Genomic DNA, 15339 nt, shown 5'->3' on the forward strand with positions numbered 1-15339 from the left:
GGACACAATGACAGACACAATGAGAGGCACAATGAGAGGCACAAGGACAGACACAAGGACAGGCAATGAGAGGCAAGTTCTGCTGCAGCTCCCTCCCTGGGCTGGGCTCCCCGCCCCCAGCAGCTCCGGGCACAGCCGATCTCCTCGCTCCCTCTAGTGGGATTGGGATGGCTGCGTGGGCTCCTGCCTGCCCACACCTGTGTCCCCGTTCCTCCTCCTGATGTCCTCACGGAGAACCTCCCCAGGGGATTTTTTTTTTCCCTGCCACAAAGCCCCCAGCACTTCCCAAGCTGCCCAAGCTCCTGGGGAAAGGATAAAAACATTGTCCCGATGCCGCCTGGAGATTCCGAGGTGAATCTCCTGCAGGAGCAGCGCCCCAGCCGTGTCCCGTCCTTCCCACAGCCCTGCCGGGAGCGGGAAGGGCTGCTCCAGGTTAAAGCCCCGGGTTTTGTGGCCGAGGTGGGATCCTGAGGAGAGGGGACAGCGTGAGGCCATTCCCCCGGTGCCTCCGAGCTGGGATTTGGGGGTTTTACACCGTGACAGGCAGAGGAGGAACGGGAGAGACGGGAGGAGGCAGCACCTTGGGGGGTTCACTGTGTTGGGTTTGGAAGTCCTGTAAAGGGGAGAGGGACGGAGGGGAAGGAGGAACAGAGGAGGAAGGGAGCAAGGGAGAGGAGAAGGAAAGGAGTGGAGGGGAAGGGAAGAAGAGGGGAACGGAGAGGAGGAGAAAGGCGAGAGGAAAACAGAAGAAGAGGAGGAGGAGGAGAAGAGAGAAGAGGAGGTGAGGAGGGAAAGAAAGGGAGGGAGAGGAGGGAAGGGGAGGGGAGGAGAGGGGAAGAGAAGCGGAGCAGGAGGAGGAGAGGAGCAGGGGGCGGAGGGCGGGCAGGCCCCGCGCGGTCCCGCCCAGACGAGCTGCCCCAGGCCGGTGGCGGAGCTGTTCCCCGCGGCCCCGCAGATGTTCCCCGTCCCCCTCCTCCTCCCCCTCCTGCTCGCCCCGGGCAGCGTCGCGGCCGCCCCGGGGGTCACAGGCGAGTGTCAGCCCCGGGGCCGGGGTGGCCGGGACGGGTCGGTCCCGCCCGGGTGCCCGGCTCTGCCCCGGCCCCTCTGGGCAGGTCTGGCCGAGCTGGGCCGCGGGGGGGAGGCGGGCGGGACCCCCTGTCCCCCCCTCATGGAGCCACTCCCGCCTTTGGGGAGCTTTTTCTGGCGCCTGATTTAAGACGCGAAGGCGACTCCAGGCTCGGGCACGCCTTAATCCCGGAGAAAAGCTTTTAGGGGAAGGTCGGGAAGGGACTTGCGGCTTTTCTCGGCTCTCAGCGCGGATTCCCGGCAGGGCCCCGCGGGGGGTGGGGTGTGCCCGGGGGTCCCACAGCTCCGTCTGTGCCCCCTAAAGCAGGAGGCAGCATTTCCATGGCCCTGCTGAAAGATTTGGGGCTGTGGGTGGGTGAAAAGCTCAGCAGAGCCCGGCCAACGCGTGGGCAGGGGGGGATTCAGCCCCTCTGCCCCTCAGCGAGACCCCGGCTGCAGAGCTGCCCCAGCCCTGGGCCCAGCACAGGAGGGACCTGGAGAGAGCCCAGGCGAGGCCACGGAGCTGCTCTGAGGCCCAGAGCCCCTCTGGAGCCAGGCTGGGAGAGCTGGGGGCTCAGAGAAGAGAAGGATCCAGGAGAGCCCCTTCCAGGCTCCTCGGAGCCCCTTCCAGGGCCTAAGGGGGCTCTAGGAGAGCTTGGGACAAGGGATGGAGGGGCAGGACAAGGGGACATGCCTTCCCGCTGACAGAGGGCAGGGTAAGATGGGATATTGGGAGAAATTCTTCCTGTGTGGGTTGTGAGGCCCTGGCAGAAGTTTCCCAGAGCAGCTGTAGCTGCGCTATCCGTGGCAGTGTTCCAGGCCAGGTTGGACACTTGGGCTTGGAGCAGCCTGGGACAGTGGGAGGTGTCCCTGCCCATGAAACAGAGTGATCTTTAAGTTCCCTTCCAACCCAAACCCTTCCATGATTCATGATTCTATAAATGATTCCCTCCGCGGCTGAGGCAGGAAGGGCTCCTGCAGCACCTCCCAGGTGGATGAGCTGGGGTCCCCGCGGCTGTGGGGTGACTCCTGTTTCTCTTGCAGCCCGCACGCTCGCTCCCTGCTACTCGGCCGACCTGCGCCCGGCCGCGGGCAGCCTGGTGTCGGCCGTGGGCTGCACCGTGCTGCTGACGGCCCCGGCGCTGCGCGGCAGCCGCGCCGTGGCCTGGGAATACCGGGCGGGCTCGGAGGAGGGGGTCATCCTCACCTACGGCTTCCGCCACCCCCCCAACGTGTCCCGGCTCTTCGAGAACCGCGCCACGTTCAACGAGTCCAACCTGTCGCTGCAGGTGGTGCTGCAGCGCGGGGACAGCCGCCTCTACCGCCTCAGGGCCCAGGAGGAGGCCACGGCCTGGTTCCATCTGCGCGTTGTGGGTGAGTGCTGCCGCGGCCAGCCCTGCTCCGTGCCCGGGAGCCGGGATTGCCACGGCTTCGAGCGCTGACGCTGCCTCTGCCTCTCCCAGAGCCGCTGTCCCCGCCACAAATTGTGGGCAACTCCTTGGTGAAGGAAGGAAGCAACACCAAACTGGTTTGCAGCGTGGTGCACGGGACGGCAGACGCCTACTGGTGGAAGAAAAATGGGCAGCCGCTCGTGGAAAGTGAGCGCATCCAGTTTGTGCAGAACACCACGCTCGTCATCCTGCGGGTGTCCATCAGCGACAGCGGCTACTACACCTGCGTGGTGAGCAACGCCGTGAGCCAGAACGAGACCTCCTTCCTGCTCAAGGTCCACCGTGAGTGCATTTCTTCCCCTGCCCGGGAAAAAACAGGGGGACAGCCCCAGAGAAGGGATTCTGTCTCCCTGCCTGTGCTGAGCAGGCAGGTTTGCTGGGAGGCTGTGAGTGGGTTAAATTTGCTCTGGTGCAGAGGCTCTGTGTTGTCCCCTTTGCAGACTCTGCACACGTGGTGCTGCCTGTGGTCATGACCTGTGTCATCATCGGCTTGATCGCAGGTGGGTGCTGGGGCGGGCAGGTGGGTGCTGAGGTGGCTCTGCCTGGTTTCTGGCTGGTGGGTGAAGGGGTCCCATGTGGCACATCCCTGCCAGGACTTGGCTCTCCCACCTGGCATCCCGTGGGCAGGGGCTGGGTTTTGTCACATCTGCTGTGTCCAGCAGTGTGTCCCCAGTCCAAGGAGGTCATGCTGGCCTGCATTGATGATGGTGGTGGTGGGGCTCTGAGCAGCCTGGGCTAGTGGAAGTTCTTCCTGCCCATGGCAGGGGTAGGAGCTGCATGGGCTTTGAAGGTTCCTCCAACCCAAACGGTTCTGGGATTTTCTGATGCTGCTGCTTTGTCCCCAGGTGTCTTTGTCTGGTGCTGGAGAAGGGAGAAGGAGAACAGTGACAACTGGTAAGATGCCTCCAGCCCCCTCTTGGGGTGGCCCCCTTGCTCCAGCCAAAATTTTCTGTCTACAAGCCCAAACTTATCCTTGGCTGGATCCAATGGAGCTGGAGAAATAGGAGAGCTCAGGGTGCTATTCCAGCCTCTCTGGTAAGAGGCTGCTCTCCCACCCTGGAGGCTCAAAGGGTTTGCTGTCTCCTCTGTTTAATCCCAACTCTGGAAATATTCCTGATTCCTCCACCCAGAACCTGACCCTCCTGGTTACCTTAGCTCTGAATAATGGGTGGGATTTGAATACTCCAGAGGTTTCTGGGAAGTGAGTGATCCTTTAGATTTTCTCAGAAATCACTCCTTCTCTGTGACCACAAGCACACTCAGGCTGTTCACTGGAGCTTCCTGGAGGGTGAGGGTAAGGATGGAGAGGATAAGGATGGAAAACCCATCCCATGAGGTGGCAGGTTACAAACAAGGAGCTCTCAAGTCTTGTGCTGCCAGAACCCAGGGAACTCCAGACAGATAAATTGGTCAGGGTAGCTCCTAGAATCTGGAGTAGGGCAGAAGTCCAGACCTCCTGGTGCTGGTGCTGCCAGTGTGGTCCCTGAGCTGGCTGAGGCCCTGGAGGGGTCCAAGTGCCCAGGACATGGCTCACGTGGGGCCCTCTGTCCTTGCAGGTAGAGCTGGACCAGCCCTGCTGTTGCTCTTCCCTGGTGACCCTGGTGATGGATACTGCTGGGAGTGCCAGGTATCCCATCCCATCCCATCCCATCCCATCCCATCCCAGCCTCTCCTGGGCTCACCTGGGAAATGTTCAAGCTGCCACAACCTGCAAATATTTTCTTGGAAAACACTGGTTTGGACTATTTCTATGTTGTCCTGCTCTTCCTGTTGTGCATCCCTGGGGAGAGGGATGCACTTGCTCCCTCCCTCCCTCCACCCTCCTGGCTTCCTGCAGAGGCCTCGATGGGCTCTTGGCTCTGGAAAGAGCCACTGGGCAAATCCACAGTCCTGGGGCTGCTGGGAGGTGCTGCAGTGCCAGCCCTGGCTCCCCGGGGCCTCCCGGTGTCCTGCTGTGCCAGGGGTGTGCCGGGGGGCTCAGGGGCTGAGGCTCTGGGCATCCTGCTCCGTGTGACCCTTGGAGGGAGGAGGAAGGGCAGGACTGTGCTGGGTGTGCAGCTGGCAGAGAATGGGGCAGCAGCAACGGAGTTCAGTTTCTGACAGCAGATCCTAAGGAAATCCTGCAGCTGGCTGAGGTGGGGATGCTCCTGAGCCCATCTCTTCCAGCCCTGGGCTCTGCAGGATCTGGGGATATCCCTGGGGACATCCCCTCCTCTTCCCAGCACCAGTGCTGGTGGAGCTTGTCCTTCCCATTTGCTGCTCGTGCAGGTGACACCGGCCTTGGCCTGGCTAGATGCAGGGAGCCCTGCTCCTGTCCCCTGCTGTCCTGTCCCTCCCCATGCTGCCACTGCAGGGCTCTCCTAGGCTTGGCTGTGGAGGGGATGTCACTCCTTCAGCTGAGCCTGGAGGCAGAGCAGGCATCCCCAGCCTGGAGGGACCTGGGTGCTTTCCCAGGTGCTGGACCCCACTGTTGGTCACCCCGGGACATTTGCACCTCCTTTTAATCTGAGGGGGCAATCCCAGGTCCAGGGCCCTCCCTGAGCCAGTCCTCAGCACCTGTGGAGCAGGCTGGGGGCCTCTCAAAGGCAAACTGGAAAATTCCAGGAGAGATCACAGGGAGATTCAGGGGCTGTTAGCAAGGGGCCATCTCAGCCTTGGGTTTTGTGGAGCCATTAAAGGAAGCAGAGGAGTTTGGGTGAAATAAATGAGATTCCAGCCCTGTTGGAAGCTGCAGGGCAGATTGTCACGTTCTCTGTTGCACTTGAGGGTGTAAAAGGTAGCCACACGTTTTACAAGAAATACTTTTCTAAATGTTTTGGGGAGTTGTCTGTGAATGGTTTTGGAGACTTTGTGTTTTGTTGATGTCTGTTGCTGCTAATAAAGAGTGTGTGTTATCCCAGAGGGTATTGCTGTGATGTTTGGGGTAGCTGGAGCCTGGGGTAGGAATCAGCCCCTGGTGGGACGTGGCTGGTGGCAGAGCTGGGAATGCTGGATTTGTCCTGGTGTCCGGCTCCGGGACATGATCCCTTCCTCTTGAGGACATCATTTATTCCCCTTGTGGGGTTCCTGCACCCCCATCCCCTCACCTGCTCCTGTGGCAATGACAGCCCGAGGGACTCAGCTGGGGTTAAGAACAGCCCAACAACTCTGCTCCAAATCGGGGTGAGGGTATTTTTAACCTGGCCCCGCTCCCTGAGTCATGGGAGCCTGGCAGCTGCCCTGGCAGTGCCTGGGGAGGAGCTGCCTTCCAAGGAGCTGGGTCAGGGCTGCCCCAGGGGCGCTTTTTGGGGTTCATCTGGGGGCCTTTGGGTGCAGGGCTGTGCTCAGCAGCTGTTTGTGGTTGGGAAAGGCTCCTTTGGGCTGCAGGAAACAGCTGAGTGAGTTGTGACAGCCAGCACAAACAGCCCCTGGCACAGGCTGAGTACGATTTATGGAGTAAATAAATCCCAGAGTGTGTCAGACACCCTGGGATGGACCTGAGGAAGAGCTGTTGACAGCATCCACCTCCTCCCACCCTGGTTTTTGTGCCTTCATGTCCTTCCTCTGCCTTTACTACTGGTAAAGCCAGAATCTATTTCAAGTTACAACAGGGTTACTCCCAGAAAAGTATTTCATGCTACTCCCAGGTATATCTTACACAAATAGCTCTAAATTGTTGTAAATATTAAATAAAGATAAACCAGTGAGAGACTCCTACAGCTGCTGCTAAAGGGGCTTCCCTACTTCAGGCTTTGGTTTTCTGCAGAAAGAAAGGGGGAAATGTGCATTTGTCCCCCTCTGGGTCTGATTTATTATTAAAAAAGGCAGAATCAGGTTAATTTCGTGGACATTTATTATGAAGATGACAGAGGAACCAAAACTGAGACTCCTGAACCCACTAAACCTGGGGGAGGGCTTGGGCTGGCTTGGCCAAGTGAGAGACACCCAAATGGATCTCAGCTGGGATTTGTGTCCTTGGTGCCTGGCTGAGACATTTCCAAGGACCTGGAAGGAAGAGAAGGGGGGACATGCTGAGCATCAAAATTGTTCCCTGGCAGGGTGGGCAGGCCTGGCACAGGTGCCCAGAGCAGCTGTGGCTGCCCCTGGATCCCTGGCAGTGCCCAAGGCCAGGCTGGAGCAGCCTGGGACAGTGGAAGCTGTCCCTGCCAGGGCAGGGGTGGCACTGGATCAGCTTAGAATTCCCTTTCCACCTAAACCATTCTGTTAATCTGTGAATCCAGGAGGAATGAAGGCTTAAAAACTTCAGGTTGAGGCCATAAAGGGGAGTTTTGAATGGGCTCTCAAGTGCTTTGCTGGATGGGGACCCCACCAGAGCCTCCCCCTGAACCCAGCAAGAACCGAAGGGATAGAGGGCAGTGCTGGGCTGGATCTTTCTTGGGGTCTGGGCCTTAAACTAAAACACAGGATAGTTTCCATATCCTGCTTCTTTTGCTTCAAGATGTGCAAATTCATGTGGAAAATAGGAATAAAGGACCTACCTGGCTTTGTCCATCCAAGAGACATCATGGTCCTTGCTATAGCCCTGCACCGTGTGACGTGCAAAAGACAAATCTGTGCCAGATCAGGAGAAGGTGTGAGAGGCACCAAGGATGGGCTGTTGTATTTGGGATGCAGTCCCTGGGGTGTTTTATTTGGGATGCAGTCCCTGGGGTGTTGTATTTGGGATGCAGTCCCTGGGGTGTTGTATTTGGGATGCAGTCCCTGGGGTGTTGTGTTTGGGGTACAGTCCCTGGGGTGTTTTATTTGGGATGCAGTCCCTGGGGTGTTGTATTTGGGATGCAGTCCCTGGGGTGTTTTATTTGGGATACAGTCCCTGGGGTGTTTGTTGTATTTGGGGTGCAGTCCCTGAGGTGTTGTATTTGGGGTACAGTCCCTGGGGTGTTGTGTTTGGGATGCAGTCCCTGGGATGTTGTACCTGGATACAGTCCCTGGGGTGTTGTGTTTGGGATACACTCCCTGGGGTGTTGTATTTGGAGTACAGTCCTTGGAGTGTTTTATTTGGGATACAGTCCCTGGGGTGTTGTATTTGGGGTACAGTCCTTGGGGTGTTTTATTTGGGATACAGTCCCTGGGGCTTCCCAGGAGAGGCAAACAGTGAGAACCATTAAACACGGGGGCTTCACAAAAGCCAGATATCCCGCTTTTGAACAATTCCTGTGGCTGCTGGGTGCTGCGGGGACCCCGGGGCGCAGGGAGGGGCTGGAGGGGGAAGGAGGAGCAGACTTACAGCAGAGGCCAATGGCGAGGAGCGGGAGGGCTGACACGGCCGCTGCGCTGCTCACCAGGATGGTCACGTCCATGAACTCCGTGCATCCTTCTTCTGCCGCCGGACAGAACGGCAGGGGCAGGGAAACGAGGAAGGCAGGTTGCCACCATGAAAGCACAAACACATAAAAAATAGAAAATAAAATAGGTGGATGATGTTGAAACTGGATTTTGCTCCTGCCAAGATTTCACTTCCCTGAATCTCCTGGTTGGTTGGGTTTGTTCTTGGAGGCCTAGCAGCTGAATTGAAGAGATGTGGGGGTCTCATGAGCTGTGTTCTTGGAGGATCTCTGCTCACCGTGGCGGTGGTAGATGCTCCTGATGAGGAAGGTGCTGCTCAGCACCACGGCCACCACGGCCCCTGGCGCGGAGTAGCCCATGGTGCGCTGTGCTGCAGAGGGGCACGGCAAAAGGAGATGTGGGTCAGTGCCCACAGGTGTGGGTGCAGGGCTGGCCTCACCAGGCACTGGCAAGGGATCCACCAGCCTGAGTCAGCACAGGAGTTCTCATTTTAAAATGCTAGGGGTGATGTTTTGGGCAGAATAACCTCCCTGTGGACCAGTCTGGTCCATCCTTTGGACTGCTCACCCTTTTTGCTCTTCAGATGGCTGAAATGTGTAGGCTGGAAAATCACGGTGGTGGCACCCAGGAAGTTCAGCATGCTGAGGTAGCTCAGGGTGATCTCAGGCAGTATGACAGCCAAAGAAGGGCCTGAAAGACAACAGGACAAGGCCGAGACCCCGATGTTCCATTGCCCACCCCCTTCAACACCTGGGCATTACATCCCTTCCCCACCCTCCTCTGACTTCCAGACTTTCCTTGCAGCCTCTCCATTCTCTGATCATTTTACTGTCCTGCTGGGACTCATCCTGGGAAAGGGCTCTGGGAAAAGGGGAACAACTGTATTAATTGTCCTGGGGGAGGGGGGCGGTGTAATGTACATGGTGGTCCAGGCTCCCCCAGACCTGGAGATCATAAGTGGAGATCACACATGGATCATGTATTGCTCTGGACAGGTCTGTCCCCCACATTCCATGGCATGACTCCCCTGTGCCTCACTGCCTTCCTCTCTGGGTCCCACTGGACTCTGCATCTCCCATGGGGTCTGTCCCCCCTCCTTCCAAACCTCCCCAGAGCCCCCTCTGACCTTCCTCCCACATCCAGAGGATGCCAGCGGTGCCATCCAGGATGCAGGCGATGCACACCAGCCCGCAGGTGTAGGAGCTGAGCCACCTCCGGAGCTCGCCCCCTGAAAACCCAGAGCAGAGGGGGGTGACTGCTGTGAGCCCTGGGAACCCCGTGTCAGCCATCACCCCTTCCTCGTGGTGGGGTGCAGCCCATCCCCACCCAGATGCTGTAGGATATCCCAGGATCTGGGGGTTCCCAGAGCAATGCTCTTTGCTCTCCCCCACCAGACAAGGGAAATGGGGTCCCGCTCCCCCCAGCTCACTTATCCTGAGCTTTTCAGACTGGCAGACTGGAATAATTAATCCCCACGCTGAGACAGCAGCGAAGACCACAGCGATCACTGCCATCCTCAGGATGTGCTTCAAGCGACGGGAGAGACCTGGAAAAGAGCAACCCCGAGGGGCAGGAGATGGGACATCAGCAGGACCAGCCCCTTGGCTCTGGTGGCCACAGGGGTCCTCCATTCCATTTATTTGCCAACTGGTGGCCAAATACACTCCATGCATTGTCCAGCCTGAGGTGGGTGCTCCCCACAGGCTTCCTGGCCACCCTCCTGCCCATGTCCTGCTCAGCATCCCCTTGGCCAAGGGCCATAGTTTTGGACCTGCCCCAAGAGGGAACGACCAGTCTCCTGCAAGGACTGTGCCTTGGTGGGATCAGAGCTGGGAATTGCTCTGATCATCCCAGGATGGGCAGCTCCTGGCAGCAGCATGTGGACACTGCCTCTCGGGAAGGGCGGCCACACCACGGGGGATGGAGGCTGAGGGATTGGATGGAACCTGTGAGACATCCCCAGGGAAGGGTGGAGGGCAGGAGGAGCAGAGGGTGGTGAGACCTTCAATGGTGACCTCCAGGGAGGTTTCTTGCCAGCTGATCCCGTTGCTGGCATTGCAGGAATAGGAGCCGCAGTCCAACTTCTTGGCTGGCCTCAGGTACAGAACACTGCAGCTGCTGGACAGCTGGGAAACTCTGTCTGGGAGAAGGGGCTGCCCATCCTTCTTCCAGGTGATGGTGTCCACTCTGCCCTCTGCCACCTCACAGATGACCTGGCCAGTGGCCCGAGCCAGGAGACTGCTGGTCCGGAGCTGAGGGCGGGACACAGGCTCTGGAAAGGAAACAGAGACCCCAGCATTTCTCTCAGACGTGGAATCACAAAATAGTTTGGGTGGGAAGGAACCTTAAAGCTCATCCCATTCCACCCCCTACCATGGCAGGGACACCTTCCACTGTCCCAGGCTGCTCCAAGCCCTGTCCAACCTGGCCTTGGACACTTCCAGGGATCCAGGGGCAACCACAGCTTCTCTGGGGATCTGTGCCAGTGAATGTGACCCAGAGCATCCCTGATGGGCCCTTGGGCTGCAATTGCCACCACAGCATCAGCCACAATGTGGTCACAGGTGCCTTTCCCTTGGGAAGGCCATCCTGCTGCTGTGCTTTCCAGGACTGTTTTTTTTCCCAGTTGAATCACTGCTTTAATGGATGTGGGTAAGTACAGAGCACTTTGAAATGCATCAGGAAATGAGAAAATAGCAGAGAAGGCAGCAGATCCCACTTGTATTGTGTGTGGTTGGAAGCAGAGGTGGGTGGTGAAGGGCTGTGGTGGCATTATGGCCATGGTGTGACTGGTGAGATGAGCCAGAGCAAATGAAGGGAATTGCTGGCAGCAGTGCTGAGGAGGGACTTGTGGCCGTTTCAAGGCCTCTTCTCTCTGTGGTGGCAGTTGGTGCCTGCAGAGGCAAACAGGACAGCCTGGCCTTGAGGGGTGGTGGCTTCTCCAGAAACCTCAGCTCCGTTGGCTCTGCCAGGTGTCCCCTGGCAAAGTGCTGGGGGGAGGGACCCTGCAGGTAGCAGAGTCACAGCAACCCACCAGTCCCTCTGTTGTCCCTCTGCTTCCTCCACCACCTCCCCAGTTCCTCCATCCTCACACCTGTCCCTGCATCAGCCCCTTCACCCTAATGGTCCCTCCATCATCCTACCAGTCACTCTGACATCCCTTTATCCTCCCACAAGTCTCCATCCCTGCATTGAAATGTGGGAAACAAGGGATGGAATTGCCTTTCCAGGATGGAACTTGTCCCTCTGTCCCAGACAGGCTCCTGGAAGGTCTCACAGGGCAGCACTTCCAGATTTGTTCCCCTAGGACAGGTTGGGAACCTCTTTCCAAGATCTCTTGCTGCTGTCTCCACACCTGACAGGTGCAAACAAGCTCAGGACTGGCCCTTTGCTCAAATCCCTCCCCAACCCCTTTGCCCTGGCTTTTGGTCCATGTACAGAGAGATCCTGCTTGGATCCATCACCCCGCTCCTCTCTCCCACACCCTCCACTCACGGAGCACTTCCAGCTGCATTTCCAGGCTCTTCCTGTCTCCTGTGTTGGCAGTCACTCTGTAGGTGCCACTGTCACTTTCCTGGGCATCCTGCAGCAGCAGAGATCCATTGGATGGATGGAAAATGGCTCGTCCTGCGTAGGGAGCGTGGATGGCTGGGGCGTGGGGCCCGCCCTGGTGCTGCAGGATGGGCTGGGGGCCGGTGCCATTGAGAAATTCCCAGCACATGGAATTGCTGTGGGTGACGTTGTCTGGCCCAGGGAGCAGCACCGAGGATCCCACAGCAGTGGCTCTGTGGACAGCTCCTGCTGCTCCCAGAGCTGGAGGGAACACCAGCAGCAGCCCTGGAGGGAAGAGAGGGGCTGGGAACAGCTGTTCTGGGGAAAAGTGTCTCTGCCCAGGGCAGAGGAGTGGAATGAGCTTCTCCTACCTGAGTTTTTGTTGTACTAACTTAATTTCCACATCTCATTCCCAATTCAGAGAACCCTGGAGAGGTTTGGGTTGGAAGGGAGTTCAAAGTCCATCTCATTCCAGCTCTGCCATCTGCAGGGACACCTTCCACTAGAGCAGGCTGCTCCAAGCCCTGTTCAGCCTGCCTTTGAACACTTCCAGGAATGGGACAGCCACAAAATTCCTGGTATTGTTTGGGGCTGAAGGCGTCCACGTGCCCCCCACAGTGCAGGATTTCTGCCCAAAATTTCTGGGCCTGTCACAACTTGGGCTCTGGCAGGTGCTCAAGGACTTAGGGAGGAGCTGCTGTGGGAAGGTCACAGCTGCCAGACCCCATCCCCAGTGAAGATGATTCCAGGAGAGAGGAGAGGCAGGGGAGGCTCCCCAGCCCCTGTGGCTGCAGAGCTGGGCAGAGACCAGGGATCCTCACAGGCTGTGTTTGCTCTCAGCCCTGTCTCAGCCTGCCCTGATAAGCACCTGTTCACCTGCGTTCCCCCTGCACCTGCCAGGCAAACTGCCCTGGAAACTCCTGCTGCTCCCACTGGGGATGGTGCAGCGCAGGTGGGAGGGAAAAGAAGTGTGACAGTCCAGGTAAAGTCAAGTTCATCAGGTGATTTTAATTTCTCACTCTTATAACCTTGAAAGGCAGCTGTTTTCATGTCATCCTGCCCCTCAAACTGTAGATGTGGAGGAAGAAAATACTATTTAATAATTAAAAATTATTATTCTCTGAAAAATTTCCTTTTTCTGCTGAGAAAACACTGTTTACAGAGAACAGAACAATGAGCAGAAGGAAGGAGGAAAACTCTTCATCTTTTGCAGCTGCAATGGCCAAAACTCATCCTACAGACACTGAGAGCTCACTGACATAATCCCAAAATCAAGCTGTAGGGTAATGGGCTTCCTTTCTATTTTAGATGTCCAGAAAATCTTTGTGCATTTGGATCTAACACAGGTTGCCCAGAGCAGGTGTGGCTGCCCCATTCCTGGGAGTGTTCAAGGCCAGGCTGGATGTGCTTGGAGCAACCTGGGGATGGAATGGGAGGAACTTCAAGGTCCTTTTCAACCCAAACCCTCCTGTTATTCCACGGTTTGTGTTTCAAAGTAGCCAGTGACTATTTAAAGGAGCACAGTGAAAATGCTCACACGACTTTAACAGAAATAAAATTTGTGGTTTTAAAAACATCAAATATTTTTACATATCTATTTTTAACACAAACACAGACATTAACATATATACCGATATTTCTGTGTGAGCACATCTATCAGCCCCACTATAAATCTGGCTGCAGCAGACTTTATCCCCGGAGCTGTGCGTGGCTCTTCCACCACCTCTCTCCTTGGGCAAACACAGCTTTGCCTTCCGTGTTAAACATTTTACCCACCCAAAACGCCCTGCCCAGAGCTTCCCACGCTCTCTCCAAAGGGCTGTGGAAGGGGTGAGGAGCCCATCCCAGCCCATCCCAGCCCAGGCCGGGCTCTCCTTACCTGCGAGGAGCACCCGGGTGGTGCCCAGCAGCTCCGCGGGACGGCACCGCAGCATCTGCCCAGGGAAAGCAGCCCCGGATAGCCCCGATCTCAGAAATCCCCTCACAGAAATTCCGGCTGTGCTGAGAGCAGCAGGTGGGGCGGTGCCGTGGGTTTGCAGCCCGGGATGGATCCCCGGTGCCGCGGGTGTTCCCAGCCCGTTTTCCTGCCGATGGCTCCGCTCCCTCCGCGCCGATTCCCCCGCCAGGCTCCTCCCGGGAGTGGCAGAGCGGCAGCTCCCGCTCTGTCCCCGCTCCCTTGGGAACAGGAGCTGCCCACGGCCCCGGCACCGCGCTGGATCCATCGGCGGCTCCCGGCTCTGCCCGCACGGCCCGGGGGGTCCCACAGGAATGCAAATTACAGGGGCAGCCCAGGTCATTGTCGGGCCCCGGGGCCAGAAGATGCATGCCTATCCCTTTCCCACAGCTCAATCCTCTCCCAGAGCCTGCAGCAGAGTTGGAACTCGCCCCCAGCCCGGTTCTGAGGGGAGCAGGAGTTCGGTCTGGCTCTAAAACACCTGAGAGCAGCTTTTCCCTCCACCCCTTGAGGTGTGCTGGGATCATCTACATCCCACAGGCTTTCTGCAAAGGGAATTTCAGTTTACAGGAGGGGATAGTCCTGGGATCAGGACCCAGGTACCTCATTTTGTTACATCTATATCAAAATAATGGAATCCCAGACCAGTTTGGGTTGGGAGGGTCTTTAAAATCCACCCCGTTCTACCCTCCAGCCATGGAAGAGATCTCTTCTACTGGACCAGGTTTCTCCAAGCCCCAAATGAAGAGGGAAGCTAAAAATGGAATCACTCTTCAGCTGGGCTGGAAGCAGCTTCCCCCATTTTTATTCGAGTCTTGTGAGGGACAGGAGGCTCTTGGTGGCACCAGAGGGGACCAAGGGGGACGCACTGAAAGCTGCACCTGCACAGTCCTGAGAGCTGAGAGAGAGCAGAGGGCTCTGCAGTGCACTGGGGGAAATGGGAAGCTCTGGGAGATACTGGAGGGAAATTCATGTGGCCAGCAGGTGAATGGGGAGGGTTTGGTTTCACTGCAGGGCTGAGGACTCTGGGAACCCCAAAAGCTGGAGGAGGGGCTGAACTGCAGAGCCAAGAGGACAGGGAGGGGTTCCAAGGGAGGAATTGGGGTCCCTGTGGGACAAGGCAGCAAACAAGGATGGGAGTGGAGCCGGCTGCAGCCAGCTCGGTGTGCGGGAGGGATACACGGGCCGCGCGGGGTGAGGGACAGACGGTCCCAAAGGGGACCCATGCGGGGCCCTGGAATGCGCAGATGGGGACGGACGATCCCGGGATACAACAACACCTCCAGCCTCCCTCCGGGTTCCCTCCGCTGCGCTGGCCTCACCTGCCTTCAGAGCAGCCCCAGGGTCCCGCAGACCGACATCTCCAATTCTCTCACATCATCCCCGCCCTCTGAGCCACCCTTTGGTACGGCGAGCACCACATCCCACAGCTCCTAAAAACCGTTCACAGCCACAGGGGCTCTGAACAGCAATTCCTGGGCCTCTCCTGAGGGATGGAGAGGCACCGCCAGGGCCCCGAGCCCGCCCGGGATGGGACTTTGGCTTTTTTTGAAACACGAATTTCTGGCATCTTGTGCCACCGTGTGGCCAGCGAGAGGCCGGTGCAGCGGCACGGGGTGCGGGACGCCCGGGCTGCCTCAACCCAGCCCCAGCGTCCCGCTCGCTGTCCCCGCCGCTGGAGGGGGCGACTTCCAGCAGGGAATGCTCAGACACTGCGAGCAGAACCTTTTGTCCTTTCCTTGGCTGGGGAAGGGAGTGGCTTTGTCCCCTTCTAGAACTGGAGGTGGAAGAGGAGAGATTCTCCTTCTTTTGCTGGGCTCACACCAGAGTCCCCTCACTGCCACCACCTGGCCGCACCACTGCCACCTCTCACCTTTGTCCCAGGGGCCTGGTGGCACTTTCTGATGGCAAATACCCTTTCTGTGGGCAAACCATTCTCATTTTATACAATCTTTTATTAGTATCATTGTGATTATTGCAATTTCTTCAGTAAATTGTGACTCCAACTCAGAACTTAAGAGTGGTTTTTTT

General features: G+C 57.6%; 1 protein-coding gene across 1 annotated transcript; it reads left to right on the forward strand.

Annotated features, from left to right (window-relative positions):
- Window positions 1-330: 330 nt before the first annotated feature.
- On the forward strand, window positions 331-3509 carry LOC131564092 (contactin-4-like). Its single transcript, XM_058814352.1, has 6 exons — window positions 331-459; window positions 908-1028; window positions 2110-2439; window positions 2529-2798; window positions 2957-3016; window positions 3362-3509. The coding sequence occupies exons 1-6, from the start codon at window positions 331-333 to the stop codon at window positions 3412-3414; spliced, it is 963 nt and encodes a 320-aa protein (XP_058670335.1). The 3' UTR covers window positions 3415-3509.
- The last annotated feature ends 11830 nt before the right edge of the window (window positions 3510-15339 follow it).

Source organism: Ammospiza caudacuta, chromosome 14, assembly GCF_027887145.1.
Source record: "Ammospiza caudacuta isolate bAmmCau1 chromosome 14, bAmmCau1.pri, whole genome shotgun sequence".
Lineage (NCBI taxonomy): Eukaryota > Metazoa > Chordata > Aves > Passeriformes > Passerellidae > Ammospiza > Ammospiza caudacuta.